Source organism: Paroedura picta, chromosome 2 (genome assembly GCF_049243985.1).
Source record: "Paroedura picta isolate Pp20150507F chromosome 2, Ppicta_v3.0, whole genome shotgun sequence".
Classification (NCBI taxonomy): Eukaryota; Metazoa; Chordata; class Lepidosauria; order Squamata; family Gekkonidae; genus Paroedura; species Paroedura picta.
Genome location: NC_135370.1, coordinates 106962400 through 106980825, shown reverse-complemented (window position 1 = coordinate 106980825; position 18426 = coordinate 106962400). Strand labels below are relative to the sequence as shown.

Below are 18426 nucleotides of genomic sequence, written 5' to 3'. Positions count from 1 at the left end.
AACAGTATACAACAATGGTCTGTATTATAGGCTGATTCCCCCATATGTAATAAGATTTTTCATTAGTATTTAAGCCAACATTCTATAGATCTTATAGATTATTGATATGAAAACATCTTTAGCCTCATACACCTTCACTGTGCAACAGAAGAGCCCTATGGAAGTGGAGGTGGTTGACTCCATCAGGGCCAAGGTGCCACACCAGCCAGTTTTTCCTGGTCTCTCCTCTGTGGTTCTGTTGACCAGGAGTCGCTTCCATGGCATGGAGGCACACCTTGGGAGCCTTAATTGGCAGCAAGTCTTCTCCTTCTCACTTAAGGAGCTGGAGCTGCTCTGCTTGCCCCAAAAGTAGTAAAATGTCCCATATACTGAAGCCATAATATATTTCTAAAGGAAAATCTACACCATTCTTTAAGTAGAGCTGGGAAAGGAAAAATGCATAGTGTGATGACACCTGGACATATGACACAGTTTATAACTGATTTGTAATGGAAAAGCTCAACAGCACTGATATTTTGCAAGACTGCTACATGGTCCTCATGATAAGCAGTTCCACTCTTATTTCAGTTTTCCAGCTGCAAAATATAGTTTTAAATTAATGAAAATAACCCAGACATTCTAAATAAATTCTGAATAGAGTAAAACAGTTCAAACTACATTTAAATAATTCAAATAAAATGTACTCCTGGATGGTACATGGTAGCTTAGGTAAAGAGTTTGCTGTTACATCTCCAACACTATTTTCATATATATTGTTGTTGCTTAGTATTCAACACAGCAGTTTTGAAATAAGACCTCCAGTTGTATTCCCACAATGCCATAATGATACAGGCAATTGGTCCCTTCCCATCTGTGCCTTATATAGTTCATTTTGGCAATACAATGTATCATTTGTTTCTGATCTAAATTTTGTCCAGATAATTTAAAATGGCATAGCTTATTGTGGGGTACCAAATGCAAAGAGAGTGCCATAATGAATAAAATATAGAACTGCTTTTTGGGATAGATTTATGACAAAAAATTATTGCCTATTTATCTCTCAAGAAGATGACTATAATTGGAAAGGGAGTTAGCAGGAGGCATCTGGTAAATACTATTCAGATGCTACTCCAGAACTGTTAAAGACACTTTTGAAAAATGTGAGAAATTAATTTACTTCACTCCCATAGTTCACAGGGTTTTTTTTTCATAATTATTGTGAGTCAGGTGAGAAAGTGGGTTTTATGCTAAGAGGGCTGCAAACAGGAATGCTGTTCCTGGAATTAAACTTGTTGACAGTTCAATAATACTTTTCTATTGAGACAAATATGTGTGAAATAAATCTATTTAATTATATACCCTTCCTGTAGCTCTCATACCCAGAGATAAGTCATGGACATTTTGTAGACATTTAATTTTTTTTCAATATTTGCTGGTTCTCAGGTTGACTCCTTATAGCAATCCTGACATGAAACATATATGAAAGCCATAAAGCCAGGATTGTACATATAAATGACAGGTAGACATTGCCCTTTTCAGAAATCTCAAGTGCAAGTACACTGAATGAGCAAAGAGGGTCACTAAATCTTCATTATTCCAAACAGAATGGGTGATCTCATGGGATGACCTCCACAATTTCCTATCATTAACTGCCTTGATCAAATCTTGTAAAACGAGGGCCATAGCTTCCTTGATTGAGTCATGATCATCTCTGCCTATACCCCCCAAAGAGCCCTATACTCTGCCAATGCCAACTGACTCATGATCCCTGGCCTCAAAGAAGCACACTGAACCTCAACAAGGGCCAGAGCTTTCTCTGTCTTGGCCCCCACCTGATGGAACAAGCTCCCTGAAGAGATCAGAGCCCTGCCTGAACTCCCACAATTCTGCAGGGCCTGCAAAAGGGTGCTCCTCCTCCAGGCATTCACTTGAGGCTGACTGACTCAACAACATCTGCTGCCCCCTCCATGACCTGAACGAATCAGACCTCTCTAGGGGTTCTTGTTAAAGTTGTTGTTCTTGTTAAAGTTGTTCAATCAAACCTGCTGTAGTATTCTGTTAATCTTGGAACCTCTGTTGGGATTTTTGTTGATGTGTTGTTATGACTAGGGGCAAAGTCTGTTGTATCTGTGAATACAATGGGCGCTAGAGCTTGGCAGTGTGAAGAGGAAGGGGAGGAGTTGTCCAGTCTGTAAGGGCATGGGGTTGAATGTGTGGTTTGTGCGGCTGGTTGTGGTGGTGTGGTGACAAATGAAGTCATGGAAAAATGACAAATGAAGTCATGTGGAAAAATGGGTGTCAATGGTTTGGAATGTTCATTGAGTGTGGGAGAGGACTGACCTTTGGGAATTGTGGCATAGTGGATACAGATGAGCTTTCCATAGCCAAGTCTTCAGATATGTGAAGGAAAAATCAGACTGGAGACTCATTTTAGGGGGAGATTACATAGCAACTAATTCCTTCCAGTTCTGTGTTCAACCTCATTTCCTTTCCTTGTGTGAATTAGGCCACACACACCGAACTGTCCCCCTGCTCTAATCCACATGGTGTAGTCACAGTACACAAGTGTCCACCATACTCCTTCTGTCTCCATTTTTTTAATGGTGATAAAATGTTATGTGCCCACTTGCTTCTTTCACTCTTGTCCCTTAGAAGAAGAAGAGCTGGATTTTTGTACCCTGCTGTTTACTAGCCAAAGGAGTTTCAAAGCGGTTTACAAACACCCTTTTCCTTCATCTCCCCACAATAGACAACCTGTGAGGGGTGTGGGGCTGTGAGAGGTCTGAGAGAACTGGGAATGGGCCACAGTCACTAAGTAGGCCTCAGGTGTCTCAAAGGAATTTCCAGTCGCCTTCCCTTCCTCTCCCCGTAGCAGACTCTTTGTGAGGGATAGAGAGCCTCATTTGGAAGATGGCAACCCTAAGAGGAGGTCTCCCTGTGCACAGCAGTCTTAACCTTAGTCAGCTTTATTCACACTTAGGTAGTCTGGAATTCCAGAACATGAACCTATACTAATCCGGCAACTTTACCTCCTCTCTTAAATGTTTTCTTTAATTGAAATATAGAAGTATAGCTCATCTCCAGGAAGTTAGGCTGAAGGGAAAGATCTTTCTCCCTTGCATCCCTTCAAAAGGAATGCACGTGGCCCCAGAATCCACTTGGTTGCTTGGCTGGTGATGTCTGCCTTTCTGAAGCCTGAGGCCTGCTGCTGGCAACTACAGTCCCTGTTGTTGTCCACAAGACCAAATAATCTTTAATCCGCTCCTGCAGAGCAGATTAAATAAAAGGCTAAGGGCTGTTGGGGAGGAGTTAGGATGGGCCCTGTCCAGGATAAAAACTCGGAGGGGTCCAATCAGGAGCCGCGAAGCGGCTCCTGATTGGGCCCCTCCGAGAGCCACTCAGGGGCCAAGTGGGCAATTGGGTTGGCGTTCATAGCCTCCCTATTGGTCACTTGGCCCGCCCTGGACTGGCCGCCCAGATGGTTCGCCACCGGGAAAGGAGCAGGGCCGCCACGTCGAAGACGCGGCGGCCCTGCTCCTTTCCCGCCATCGAACCATTGCCCTTCCCAACAGCCAGCCTCCTCACCAAAGGACCACAGCCGCCACCTCAATGACCACCTGATGAACTGGCCATGGAACCTCGCGAGCGATGGGCGGGGGCCCTTCCCGCGCCCCCCCACGCCTACTCCACGTGCCATGCTTCCCAATCACTCTGCCACCAATGCTGCAAGCCGCGTTCCGGGCGCCGCCAGGATGCACTGTCGCTGCACCACTGCCCTGGAGCCGCTGCCACCGTGGTAAGCCACTGTGACACCCCACCCGCCATGCCCACAACACTCGCACCCCTATGCCTCCGCACCCCCATCTCGCTCCAAACACCCCCCACCCATTCCCACGCATCGCTGACCCTCACCCCTAACCACCCTTCCCTCCAGCAGGCCGTACCCTCCACCGACCGCCCCCTCGCCCCTACTCACCCGTCCACCCAGTCCCTGTTTGCGGCCCATCCCAGCCATGGGACAACACAGCCACGCACCGGCCGAGCGCCCCGCACGGCCGCAGCCACTCACAATGACTGAACCACGCATGCACGGTAGCCGCACATGCCTGGTTCCTGCACAACGACGCCAGCACCCTGCCCCGCCCCGCTGACAGACTACTCATGTCCCTCCTCCCCCCCAACAACAACAAGACCCCTCCCCAGGACCCGACCGAGCCTCCGCAAGCCGCGATGACTCCCGCAGATGCTCCTGGAGCCAGCCAGCGACGTCCCTACCCAGGCTATAAGGTAGGCACCGCCATGGGCCCGGGGAACCCATGCATCGGCCCTACAACAGCCTACGCTGCCGCCGCCGCCACAGCGACCCACACAGCCGCCCCACCCCCCCGAGTTACCTCGCTAGCACCCGCTTTATTTATACCACAGCGGGCTTAATTTCTAGTCGCCTAATAAAAGTGGATCACCTAGTTTCCCCCAAAGTCTGTCCATCTGTCTGCCTGTCTGTTTGCTTGCTCCCCATAATACAAACAGTTGCTGATAAGGGCTGGCCATGCCCATAGCCCAGAAGGGATATACCTACACCACTCCACCCCAACCGCAGTCTGCAAGTCTCTACCATTGTCTCTAAATTGCTGCTCATCTCTAGGTTATAATGATTAGCTCTGCCAGCAAAAATGGATACTTTGAAGGCCGGACTCTGAGGCATTGTACAATTTTGAAGTCCCACCTCCAAACCTCCAGGAATATTTCCAACCCTGGGGGTAGCCAAACTCTAGGTAGGGTCTGGAGGGCTCCTGGAATTACAGCTTATCAGCAGAGTGTAAATATCAGCTCCCCAGGCTGAAAGGGCTGCTTTGGAAGTTGGACAGGGTTGTTGTGGAGAAGAAACATGTAAGGCCTCCCACACAGATTGTTGTTGAGTTGAAACACTTGAGGCCTACTGCACAGGGTTGTTGTGCAGATGAAATAGGAGACAAAAGAACCTCCACAACAGCATCCAATTTCATCTTTTTCTTCCCTCCAGCTGTGAGGCTGGCCAGAGCTGTATTTTAAGTGATAAGGGCCTTTTTTGTCAGCCAGCTTTTGGCAAAATGGAAAAGCTTCCCCCCCCCCCAAAAAAATAAACCACAAGTTCACCCACAGACTCCCCTGCATTACTCTTGGAAACGCCTCCCTCGCCTCCCTCGGGCTGTCAGAAGCTCCTTTACAGCAGGCCTGAAAGGAGGGGGGAGGAGTGCACTCACTAGCCTCCTGCCAGCTCTGTCAGTGGTCTGAAGCAAAGAGAGGGAAGTTGTTGGACGTGACAGTTAGGACAGCCCTGGGGTGAAAAGGGCTGACGCAGCCTACCGACCTCCTCTCCCTGCAGTGGTCACAGGCAGTCTGGCGGGTATGCTTTGGGCTGATTCTGCGATGAGCAGGAGGTTGGACTAGATGGCCTGTATGGCCCCTTCCAACTCTATGATTCTATGATTCTATGACTCTATGTTTCTGTCGGCTTTTACACGCATACATAAGGAATATTATGGAATGATTTCAACTGAGCATTTACCAGACGGCCGTAATGTTCCATTTTCATTCCCTGATGTTACTGTTTTTTCTCTTTTCTCAGACAACTTTGTTTATAGCCAGTGGTGTACCACTTTTCCTCACTATTTCCTCATTCTTGAAACTAGCTTTGAGCATGCTTTTTCCCCTATTGCAAAATATATTTGCAAGATAGTCCCTTCCTAGGAATCTGAACATTTTTCTCCACCATGAGTATTGCCACCCAAACCTGCCCAGAAAAAAATGTGTATGCCAACACAAAAATGTTTCAGTTATGGAGGATGCCTATGCCGAAACAAATGGCCATACCCATTGGGTGGCCTGACACCAGCAACTAATCTTTGTCCTCCTTACTGTTCTCAAATTCAAACCCAACAACAAATTCGACCATGTTCCTGGGCACCATTTTTAAATACATTTTAGTATCAAGCATTCTCTTCAGTTTTTCTTGGTAAGATCCAGTAAATCTGACAGAATACTCTGGAAGTGCTAGGGCAGATACAAAGGCATGCTTGGCTAAGTGGCTCAGTTCATTCTCATGGATACCCCTGATATTAATTTCAAGGATCCTCACAGGGCCTATTATGCACGGCCGCTGAAACGGCGGTATGGAAAATGCGGTGGAAGAAGAAGCAAAGCAAACCGCTTACGCACGGGACGGGACGCAACGGTGGCAAAACCCAGAGTATCTGATTATGCACGCGGCTACTCCGGAGCCGCTTCTGGTTGCGCCCTGGTCCCGGGAAGCTCCACTTTCTTCTGCATCTCGCTAACACGGCTTTTTCGGCGGCATATGTTGACTCTGCGCCTGGTTTAATGTCACAGAACATGCAATATATGGCATATCCTGAAGTCCTACAGTTTCAGGTGGACGATATCCCCCCGTTAAAAAAAGCTGTTCTGAGTGTAAAATATAGTAAGCTATGTAGAGCAAGTAGAAGCACCAGCCATGGCTTACTGATAGTAGTGTTTGTGGACTGGGCCCATATGGAATGAAAGAAGATGGATCCTGCTTCTGTTGACCACACAGTTCTCTTTGCAGGCCTTGTGAGTGTTGCTTAACAATAGCCCCCGGGCTGGCTACCCACATCATCTTGTACCAGTTGCAGAGGGCAGGGAGCAGCACTGGACAGGCTTCTGATGCAGAAGGCTAGTTTGCCTAAGCTGCACCTATTTAAAGCACTGCTAGGGTAGCTTTATTCTGCTTCTTTTTCACCAGCCCTCTCACCCTTGTGTTTGTTGTTTCTGGATGTTGTGCGTTATGAATTGTTGTCATAGCTTCAGTGGCTTGGTCATTGGGACAGACCCTTTTGGTGTAGGATGGGCCTGTCTGTCCACCTTCCATGTTTGTAAACTCCCTTAAGAAGTCTTGAGGAGGATCTATCTAGGGGCATGCCCAGCTCAGTTTCAGTCATCACCACCAGGTAACAAGGGAACCACACAGAGGCTTGTATCCATGTGATCCCCATGGGATTACCAGTCCACAGTTTACCCTCCCAGCAGGTGGGGAGGGGGTTTCATTAGGCAGCAAGTAGGTCTTCCAGTTTGGGATCTGTTACCATGCTATGCCAATGCTCCTTGTGTGTAACCAGTAAACAGTTGTGCCCATTTTTTATCCATAATATTCAGTGAGGTTTTTCTTCTGCATACTCACTTCTTACTTGCCATGGGCCCACAATCTCCATTTATTGAAAGATACTCAAGAAAAGCTGACTTAGTCAAAGCAAGCAATAAAACAAGCAATACCCTCTCCCTCACACACACAAACCTACCTTTTTTGGATTTTTGTCTCATATATTAACCCAAAACTTGAGACAGGGATTGAACTATATGTTGTTTGGATTTCAAAAAAATCTATTCAACTGTTATTTAAAATTTTTTTCAGATTAACTTCTTGAAGACTGAAATGGAGAGGAAGAGCAAAATGATCAGGGATCTCCAAAATGAGGTGAGATTAATTGTCATTAAAAGATTGAAATGAAATAGATGTAGTATCTGAACATTTGTTTCTCTATCAGTAAACACAGAGAATGAAAAAAATGTTCAAATACCAAACAGACTTACAATTGTAATTCTATCTTGTACATGTATAATTGCTAAAAGGGAGATCATATTCACAGGTATATTAAATCACTTTAATTTTAATTGATAAGATTCATAGAGTACCTTTGCATAAAAACTGATAAGTAAATTCATGGTATTTAAAGAAATCCTTATTTAACAAAATCCTGTGCTGCACTAGAGAAAACCGAAAGTGTGTCACTTCCATGAATTTGTTCCATTTGCCTTTGATCCAAGCCATAGTATGCTTGAAGACTTACTTAAAGAGTCTCAGATTTCAAAACAACAATTTGAAAACATCATTTCCTTTTTATTCTATTTGTAGTTTTGATTATGTTTTTAATCAAATGCCATGCCAGGTTCTTTAATTCCATTTTAAAAATCTTCATTGCAGATGTTTCTCTATGGTTAGAATATGGATAATTAAAAATGCCATGTCATTGCTACTGATTGGAAAGGTAGTATGTAACTTGATTTTCTTTTTGGTGTATAAAGAATAAGGATTCCTTTCAAATGATTCAAATAGCTCCATGCTATTTGTGGCTTTCATAGATTCTTGGTAAGTATTAATATAACACCTTGTATTTTTAGCATGCCTCATTGCACACCAAAGTCATCTTTGGTGATTCTCTGATTCCTTCATGAACCCTGTTATCCAGTTGACCTCATTAATGACAACATGTGTAATGCCATAATTTGTTGTTTTTAATTGTGATCTCTTATGACAACTACATTTTCTTCCCTCTCTCAGATGCAGGATTTTCCCTCCATTTTTTCTTCCTTTCTGACTGAGCAGCCCCTTTGTCTATTTTTTTCTTTCCTGAAGATCTATTGCTGTCCCACCCTGTCACATTATTATATTTTAATGCTTGTTCTACCCAGAAATTGAGAAAAGATCACTTTTTAAACTTAAACTTCAGAAATGGCACTTGAGGGGCTTTATAACAACAAAAGATAAATATAGTATTTTATTCAACAGATGTGGGAAAGTCAGATGAAATCAGGGGTAAAATATCTAAGGTAAATCAATAAGAATTGAGTTAACCTAATATTTTCACAAACTACAGTTCATATGTCTCCAGCAATTGAGAGTTTTCCACAGTCTTAGAATCTTTGTGATGAAAGGCTTTTGTTTTAGTATACTTTCTTAAGTTTCATTGACTCTTCAGGTTTCAGAAGGCACCCAGCTTCCTTCTCTGGGCACACTAGTGATCATTCCATTCATTAGAGTTATCTCCCTTTCAACTGGGCAGGGAATCACTTTATCTTTTTTCCTGACCCAAATGAGGATCTTCACTGATCCACCCACTCCTCCTTCCTAACCTTCCGAGTCCTCAGTCAATACAAACCTTCTTTCGGTTAGAGCTACATGCCCCTCTGTTACAGTTCAAATTTCCACAATCAGAGCTAACTTCAAACTGAGTTCTCTTTAGCAGTTAAGTCTTTCTGATCAACTGACCTGAACCAATCAAATTTCTTTGAGCAGCCTGTCACTCAAGTCTCTCTGGTGCTGTGGTTGTTGACTAGCATTCCCCACAGTACCCTAGAGAGCCTATGGCCAATTGATACTTAAATATTAAAATAGTAATGTAAGGAAAGGCGATAGGATTTTGCCACCTTTGATACAAAATACTGTTTTTGGAGGATTGGAGGATTCAACCACTGATGAAGTCAATGAAAATGGAATTTATCTAGAAGCCGTTAGGGTTGTTCCTTTTGGTATATAAAAGAATTGTAAAAGAAATTGAATTGAAATTAATTGTATACATTATTACAAACTTATTGCCTTGGAAGGGTTCCCTGTTTTCTTCTGTGCAAATAATTTTCCTACACTACTGTATTCATCCAAGAAGAAATACGTCTCCCATATTATCACAGTTTTTAAAATATATATATATACTAGTTTCAAAGCCCCTTTATAAAAAGGGGTTTTGAAAGGGGGGTTGCCTTGTGCGGCGGTCTGACGCTGCGCGAGGCGCTTCACGCCTCCCGCAGCGTCAGACCGGCAAGGAGGGAATCCCCAGCAGGCGCGCTTCGCGCGACTGCTGGGGATTCCCTCGGGCAGCGGTCTGACGCTGCGCGAGGCGCTTCGCGCCTCCTGCAGTGTCAGACCGGCAAAGAGGGAATCCCCAGCAGGCGCGCTTCGCGCGACTGCTGGGGGTTCCCTCGGGCGGCGGTCTGACGCTGCGCGAGGCGCTTCGCGCCTCCCGCAGTGTCAGACCGGCAAAGAGGGAATCCCCAGCAGCCGCGCTTCGCGCGACTGCTGGGGGTTCCCTCGGGCGGCGGTCTGACGCTGCGCGAGGCGCTTCGCGCCTCCCGCAGCGTCAGACCGGGAGCAACTGCGAGCCGCGCTGCGCGCGGCTCGCAGTTGCTCAGCCTGGGAATCGGAGGGACCAATCGGCAGGCGCTTCGCGCCTGCCGATTGGTCCCTCCGATTGTCTGTTGTGAGGAAGGGTCCAACCCGGACCCTTCCTCATCACGGACAAAGCCCACCTCTAGGGGGCTTAACGAATTATACAGTCCGTGGCGCCCGTGGCGCCACGGGCTGTTTAAAGATATATACTAGATATTAAGCCCGCTGTGGGCAAAATACAGCGGGCCCTAGCATGATGGATGGGTGGAGGGATGGGGTGAAGGAAGGAGGAAAAGGAGAAAGAGAGACAGAAAGACAGAAAGAAAGGGAGGGAGGAAGATAGAGACAGAAGAAGAGGGAGAGAAACAGGTAGCCAGAAAGTGGCAGATGGAAGAGAGGGAAGAAGGGAGAAAGGGAAAAACAAAAGGAATGCTGGGAGGAAGGGAAGGAGAAAGGGAATGCTGGGAGGAAGAAAGGGAATGCTGGGAGGAAGGGAAGGAGAAAGGGAATGCTGGGAGTAAGGGAAGGAGAAAGGGAATGCTGGGAGGAAGGGAGGAACAGAGTAAGGTAGGTGGCCTTGGGACCTTCTGCTGGGCCCAGGGGCAGGCTTGGCTGCCCCAGGGCCCAGCAGAAGGCTCGGGACGGGGGCGGCAGGCTTTGCGGCCTACTGCCGGGCCCAGGGGCAGGCTCGGCTGCCCCAGGGCCCGGCAGAAGGCTCGGGACGGGGGCGGGAGGCTTTGCGGCCTACTGCCGGGCCCAGGGGCAGGCTCGGCTGCCCCAGGGCCCGGCAGAAGGCTCGGGACGGGGGCGGCGGGCTTTGCGGCCTACAGCCGGGCCCAGGGGCAGGCTAGGCTGCCCCAGGGCCCGGCAGAAGGCTCGGGACGGGGGCGGCGGGCTTTGCGGCCTACTGCCGGGCCCAGGGGCAGGCTAGGCTGCCCCAGGGCCCGGCAGAAGGCTCGGGACGGGGGGGCGGGCTTTGCGGCCTACTGCCGGGCCCAGGGGCAGGCTCGGCTGGCCCAGGGCCCGGCAGAAGGCTCGGGACGGGGGCGGCGGGCTTTGCGGCCTACTGCCGGGCCCAGGGGCAGGCTAGGCTGCCCCAGGGCCCGGCAGAAGGCTCGGGACGGGGGCGGCGGGCTTTGCGGCCTACTGCCGGGCCCAGGGGCAGGCTAGGCTGCCCCAGGGCCCGGCAGAAGGCTCCGGACGGGGGCGGCGGGCTTTGCGGCCTACTGCCGGGCCCAGGGGCAGGCTAGGCTGCCCCAGGGCCCGGCAGAAGGCTCGGGACGGGGGCGGCGGGCTTTGCGGCCTACTGCCCGGCCTAGGAGCAGGCTCGGCTGCCCCAGGGCCCGGCAGAAGGCTCGGGACTTCGGGAGTGGGCTTTGTGGCCTTCTGGCGGGCCCAAGGGCAGGCGAGCCTGCCCCAGGGCCCGGCAGAAGGCTCCCTGGGCGAGGGGAAGCCGGCCGGAGGACTTACCGCTGGGGAAGGCTTCTTCCTCTGAGCGGCAACTCCCCGGCCGGTCCAGGCGAGGCTGGGCCAACCAGCCAATGGGGAGCCGCGCTTTGCGCGGCTCCCCATTGGCTGCTTGGCCCTCGAGTGACACTCGGAGGGCCCAATCAGGAGCCGCTTCGCGGCTCCTGATTGGGCCCTCCGAGTTTTTATCCCGGACAGGGCCCGCCCTAACTCCTCCCCACTTGCCCTTACTCCTTTATTCCTCCCGCTCCTCCGGAGCGGGGGGAGGGTTAAAGATATATATAGTTCATATTTTAACTTTTATAAATATAAGAAGACTGTCCTATTTTGTTAACTGTGCACATGAGGGTAAAAATATATTCTTCTACTTGAGTACATGTGGCATTTGTTTTGATCATACCTGTGCTTTCTTCTTAGTTCCCATCCTACTTAGAACTACAGAATTCGTCATTCCTGTTCTGATCTTGCCTTTCCCCCTTCTTCACAAGGATCTTCTTTTCTGTCTGTTTTCTTCCTGAGCAGCCCCTTTATTTTCTTCTTATTGGTTTGTCTAGGGTTGTCCCACCCAGTCTCTTTATATATGTTTTCATTTGTTTTATACAAATCAGTTTCCTTATCTTTAACCATTCCTGTGGAGTGGAAAGAAGAAAAGAGTAAGGGCCCTGAGGGTGGGCCCTGTCCAGGATGAGAAAGGGTGCCGATTGGCCCCTTCCCCTGGACTGACAATCGGAGGGCCCAATCGACAGGCGCTTTGCGCCTGCTGATTGGGCTGATTGTCAGTCCGGCAGCAAGGGACCAATAGCAAGTCACGCAGAGCATGGCTTGCGATTGGTCCCTTGCCGCTGGACTGATGAATCGGGAGGCGCAAAGTGCCACCCGATCCACCCCCCTCCAACGTCGCCTGCATTCCCCCGAGCTCTGCCATTTCCTCCCTCACCGCTGAGCAGAGAGGTAAGTGGTAGCTGGCCCAGGGATGGAAGAGGGGTGGGGGGACTGGAGAAAGCCTCCCCAGGGCCCGGGCAGGCCACTCGCGAGCTTGGCGAGCCTGTGATCAGCCTGCCCAGGCCCCAGGGAGGATTTTTCCATGGCGGGGGGGGCAGGAAAAAGCCTCCCCAAGGCCTGGCCAGCCCGATAGCGGGCTCGGCAAGCCTGCGATCAGCCTGCCTGGACCCCGGGGAGGCTTTTTCCATGGTGGGCAGGAGTTCGGGGGCCCAGCCCTTCCCATCCACCCAGGCAGTGCTGCCAGGGCAGTTGGGAACGGCTAGCACCCGCTGTATTTTTTTTACAGCGGGCTTAATTACTAGTTCTTATATAAACCAGGGATCATGACTTACTTTTAGAGCAATTTCCCTGCTTTGACTGGGCATGAATTACTTCTCTATACTAGAAGCTATTTTTATTAACTGGGCAGGGATTACTTCTCTTTACTTGAAGTTATTTCTCCTTTTTGTGCTTGAACGATGACTCTTCTGATCCACTCACTCTCTTTGTCTCCTACTCAGTCTTCACTCAATGCTTAACTGTTTCTTCTTCAGCTGTGTTTTCAAAGCTCTCATTATTTCACTGACTTTCTCAACATAATTCTGTTCAATCAGCCTGTCACTGAAAAGCTCTCAAATAATGTTAGGATGCCAGTCCATCACTGATAGACTGTTTAATTTGCTTTTGCCATGGTTCTAAAAATGTTTACTAAAATGTTTAATCCACTTTTCTTGCCCTCATTTCTGGGAAGAGCCTAAGATGTGGGGTTAGTTCTTATCTGTGGGATAGCTTATATTTTGATATATGAAAAATATACCAGGTTCATTGCATATTTAAGAAAAACAATAAATGATTCTAAGGATTCTAATTCCTAGTCACATAATTTAGCAGTAAAAAGTAACCATATTCCTTGTACAAATTAGCAATATAATACTGGAGAAGGAGGTTTTTCTTCCCACATAGTTTCTTCAATTAAAAATGACCTGTACTAGGATAATTTAATTCCTTGTAGGTCAGTGGTTCACAACCTGGGGGTTAGGACCCCTTTGGGTGTCGAATGACCCTTTCACAGGGTTCGCAGAAGGGGAAGCAGTTTGGCTGGGGGGGGCACCATCCATACAACAGCCTTGTAGGGTAGATCAAGATACAGCATTTGTCCGACTGGAGCAGCAGAAAAGAACAAGGTCGGCATGGTGGGACAAGAAGCAGAGCTGAACTGAGAAACCCACAGAAAAAAAATTATATACAGTCATGAACAATGGATCTTCATGCCATTGGTCAGTTTCCATTTAATTTTGTGCATAATTTTATGGTTGGGAGTCACCGCAACATGAGAAACTGTATTAAAGGGTCGCAGCATTAGGAAGATTGAGAACCACTGTAGTAGAGAAATACATATCAGTCAATGGATCTAATTCTCAAGGTTGCTAAATCAGTGTATACTTAAATCCAGAGACTGGAACTATGAATAGGCAAACTAGACCTTTCTACAAATGTTAAAAATGTTCCAGGTTTGCAGAAAAAAATCTGAAATATATTTTAAAAAATGTAATGGGGGTTAACTCTCACCCAAATAGTAGAAACATGACTTGTAGCTTTAAGAAATGAATGTCATCTGTTTCTTGTTGCTAGGCTACCCTAATAGTATTGCCAGCTTTCTTTCAGTTTTATACAGAGGGAAGAGGGAGAGACCTTCTCAGGGCTGTTTCAACCTTTGAAGGAAGCCCTGAGCAACTTGCTACTATATAGCTTGCTTGACTCACTCAAGCTTGACTGCTTCATACTGGCCTCCCTACAAAAAAGCAAAAAATGCCCAGACATAACCAGTGATAATCAAGCATTCACTCAATGTACTAACATAGCACTTTATTCTCCTCCCTCTTCAGATAGAGAAATGGCAGTGAATCCTTGAATTTTTAGGTTATTTAAAATGTAAATTATAAATTTGTAAATGTTGGAATTTTAATCTAATGGAAACATAACTGTTGTAAGTCAGCTTGAGCCCCCAGAGAGGGTGGAATATAAGTTTGAGCAATTAATTAATTAATTGTAGCTACCTCATGAAACCTGCATTGCATAGTGCTAGAGTTTCAGATTAGAATCTATAAGTGCCTGATTTAAATCACCACTCTGCTGTGAAAATTCAGAGGGTGACCTTGGATCAGTAATCTACTGTCAGCCTAACCAAACTCATGAAGTTGTTGTGTCGATAAATTGCAGGAAAAGAAAATTGTATAAATTGCTTTGGGTCCTCATTCAGGAGAAAGGGGAAATAATAGCTGAAAACGGTGGGCATGTAAAAGGTGGATTGCTGGGTGGGTGGGAAGGAAGGGAAGGGAAGGGAAGGGAAGGGAGGAAGCAGGGGAATGTGGGGCTCTCAGAATTTCCAGGAAGAGGGGAAAGGGAAATAGTGTGGGGAGGGAGATACAAAGGGAAAGGAGGTACCTCCTGCAAGTCCCTGTGGGACCATGTAATTGGGCCTGGCCTGGAAGCCAGCATCACACAACAGGGCCTGGCCTGGAGGTCAACACCTGCACTTTGTACCATCTCCAGTCTGGATAGCCAACAAAGGAGATTTAAGAGGGGGGGAGGGGGACTGTTTTTTAAATGGTGTTTTCTTAATGCATTTTATTACTGTAAACTGCCCCAAGTCTGCTTGTGGGAGGGGTGGTATAAAAATCAAAAAAATAAATATTTGGGTCATTGTTTTTTCACTTGGTCTGCCAGCAGGATGGAAAGCTGAAGACAAGTGAAAGTAAAAATAAATCTGGTGGGTGGGAAGGGGGGAAGGTAGAAGTGAAAGGAGAGAAGCTCCAAGAACTTTCAGTTATGGGAAAGTGGAAATAGTGAGGATGAGAAAATGAGATGCCCCCTAGGAGTCCTAGCAGTCCATCATATTTGTGCGTATGTCATCCTGCAACTGTGCTATTTCTTTTTTCCATACTAATTTCCCAGTCCCAATTGTACCATCACCACCCCAAGCTGGGACTTAAAGCAGTTGGGAGTGATTTTTAATTGGAAAATCATTGTGGGAAAAAGACATAGCACTGTTGAAATCACATCTCATGTTGAGTCCCTTGTTGTCATGTATATTTTTGCCCTGAGGCAGCAGATATGGGAAAGACTTCTACTTGAGTCCTTGGAGAGCCTGTGGTGTGCATGCAGTATTGGAGCAAAAGGCTGACTGGAGCAATAGACAGATACAAAGCAGCTGCTTATATGTTTCATTGCTCAAAAATTCAGCCTGGGAATTGTTCTATATGTGAGATGCAATGTGTTCCTGCTTTGTCAGTGAGTAACTTTGTTCTGGGTAAGATACAGTAGTATAATGAATAATTAACTATATAAGAAACAAGACTTTGGATTTCTCTGTAATAAGGCTGACACATGAGGTCACTGCTCAAAACTCTAAAGTTAACAGAGGCTGTTTACTAAACAAGCTATCATACAAAAATGTATTTAGCACTTCAAAATCCCATTGAGATAGAGATAGAACTGCTTTCTTCCATATTACATCTAATCTCTTAGTTAAATTCAGATGCCTATTTCTTGCTGTACAGATTAATTTTATTTTTAAAACTATACTAAGATGTAAGTGGGAAGCAGTTTATGAGCTATATTTTAGTCTTAGGTCAGACTACAATCTTCAGAGCATAGTGAGATGAAGGGAGATGTATTTGCAGTCATTATTCACTGGGTGATCTTGACCAACCCATGAAATTTTAGCTTCATATGAATGGGTTCCCAGGTGGAAAAGCATGCACACAATTTGCTTATCTCTGTATGGAAACATGCTGGTGGTATAATGGCTGAGCCAAGCTCTGACAAAAGAGTGGAGAAGTGTGATGTCAGGAAACTCTCTAGTATATACTGTATACTGCTACTTGAGTTTGACAGTCCTTGTAATGAAGTCAGGCCATTGGTCTAGTTTTTTTTTTTTTTTTTGCTTCCTATCATATTTATATGCTACCATTTCCAACCTTAACAACCTATGGATGAGAAAGCTGGACCTTGAAGAAGGAAAACAGGAGGAGAATAGATGCTTTCAAATTATGGCATTGGAGACAAATGCTACAAATACCATGGACAGCCAAAGTTTCCAACAAGATAGTTTTACAGAGGAGCAAACCAACTATGCCATTAGAAGGGAAGATATTACGGCTAAGGCTCACTTACTTTGGTGGACACATCATGCAATCAAACTCGCTAGAAAAGTCATTAATGCTCGGCATGGTCAGCAGCAAAAGGAAACGTGATTGCCAAAGGATCCACTGGCTCGACACAATCAAAGCCGATACAGAGATGACCATGAACCAATTAAAAGAAGCCGTCAGAGACAGGGACGCATGGCGAAGACTTTCCTATAGAATCTCCGAGGGTCGTACATGACTGAACGGATAACATCATCATCATTTCCAACCATAGGCCCACCACTTCCTAGGGCAGGGGTAGGCAAATTGTGGCCCTCCAGCTGTCCATGGACTACAATTCCCACGAGCCCCTGAAAGGTATAGCCCCTAATAGGGGCTCATGGGATTGTAATGCATGGGCAACTAGAGGGCCACAATTTGCCCAAACCATGCCCCACTATCTGTCTTTGGACTATAATTACCATAAGCCCCTCCAGTGCATCGCTGGGGCACCACCACTGACTCCCACCCTTCCTGCCAGCTTAGATGGCCCACCACAGCCTCTTCTGCCCTTGCTACGTGGCCTCTATGCTGTAGCACCTGTTACACTAGGTACACTACACTCTCCTGGTGTATTAGATACAAAGATTAAATTGAACTTAAATGTTCAGAAACAGTAACCCCTTGAAAGCTAGTGCTGGGGGCAGCAATGGAAAGATTTGACTTTTATGCCTTGCTTGTAAGTCTTCCAAGGGAATCTGGTAGGTCATTATGTGAAAAAAGACTGCTGGACGAGATGGAATATAGGTGTGATCCTGGATGGCTGCTCTTATCTTCCTGCAAGTGTGAACTTGCTCTTTATCATGCTCTCAATCACAACCTTTTCCAATGTCTCCATTGCTTATGAAGCAGGATACGGTGGTTTCAGTTAGGAATGCCGAAAGGCCCTAGCGTGTACCCCTCAAAACTATTTTGGGGTGGTTTATTTTTTGGTATCCAAAAAGAATCTCATTTTCAGTTATAGATAGCATTTAGAAGTAGCTCAATTCTGAATTCCTTCAAATGTTTCATGAATATTTTCGTCTTTACAACTCCTCCAGGTATTTGAAGCATTTGATCATAGATGGAATGCTTTGATCTTCTGTGACACTTTATATTATTCATGAGCTTAATGAGAACATTTGTCACCTACTAGGTCCTGCAAGACTATTTCATTTTCCATGTGCACTCCCACACACCTCTTTAAGATGAGTGGCTAGTGTTAAAATGTCTTTTGGGAAGTCAAACAAAAATCTGTGCTCTCGTTTCACATAAAACACTTTAAAAGACGCATAAAAATAAAAGGTATGAAATGGGGATCTTATGGCTGCTTTGGGACTGTCTGCATCAGTTCAGCCAAATGTTTAGCAGTGCCTAATGAATTTTGATGAATGCCATTTTTTAAACTTGTTTTTTTTAGATGCACTGTTTCCATCATTATGTCCCATTAAGCAAAAATGGAAATTCTTTTTTGTAAACAGCCTGCCTGCTTGCCTATGTTGTGTCAGCTTTGATTGTGCTTTGCTCTAAAATTTATTTTTTCCACTTTTAATACCCCAGTATAACCCATTTATGATAGTTCACAAGGAATCACAATATTACCTAAATTCTTAGTCAGATACATTCAGTGGGAAAATGATAACGTCATTTAACCGAATGCTTGAAGTTGTCTAATATTTTAGTGGCAATACAGCCTACTTGCAGGACAGTCTTTGGAACCATATCGTCTCAGGGTTGGCATGCAAAATAAATTCTGAGGTTTATCTGCCTCGCTGGAACTTTCCAGCTTCCTTTTGCACAAAGGAACTTGTATGGTTGCTTATTGAAATTGGCATGGATGTTTTTAGTTTTCCTCTGATAAGTTATTTATTT

The 18426-nt window shown here is 46.2% G+C and overlaps 1 protein-coding gene across 6 annotated transcripts in view; it reads left to right on the top strand.

The window, feature by feature from the left end:
* The window catches only part of LUZP2 (leucine zipper protein 2), a 500598-nt gene that overhangs the window by 270596 nt on the left and 211576 nt on the right, over positions 1-18426 (top strand). For all 6 annotated transcript variants that reach the window (XM_077322002.1, XM_077322001.1, XM_077322000.1 and 3 more), the window contains exon 5: positions 7409-7471. In XM_077322002.1, coding sequence (XP_077178117.1) covers positions 7409-7471 — 63 coding nt within the window. The remainder of the gene's footprint in view (positions 1-7408; positions 7472-18426) is intronic.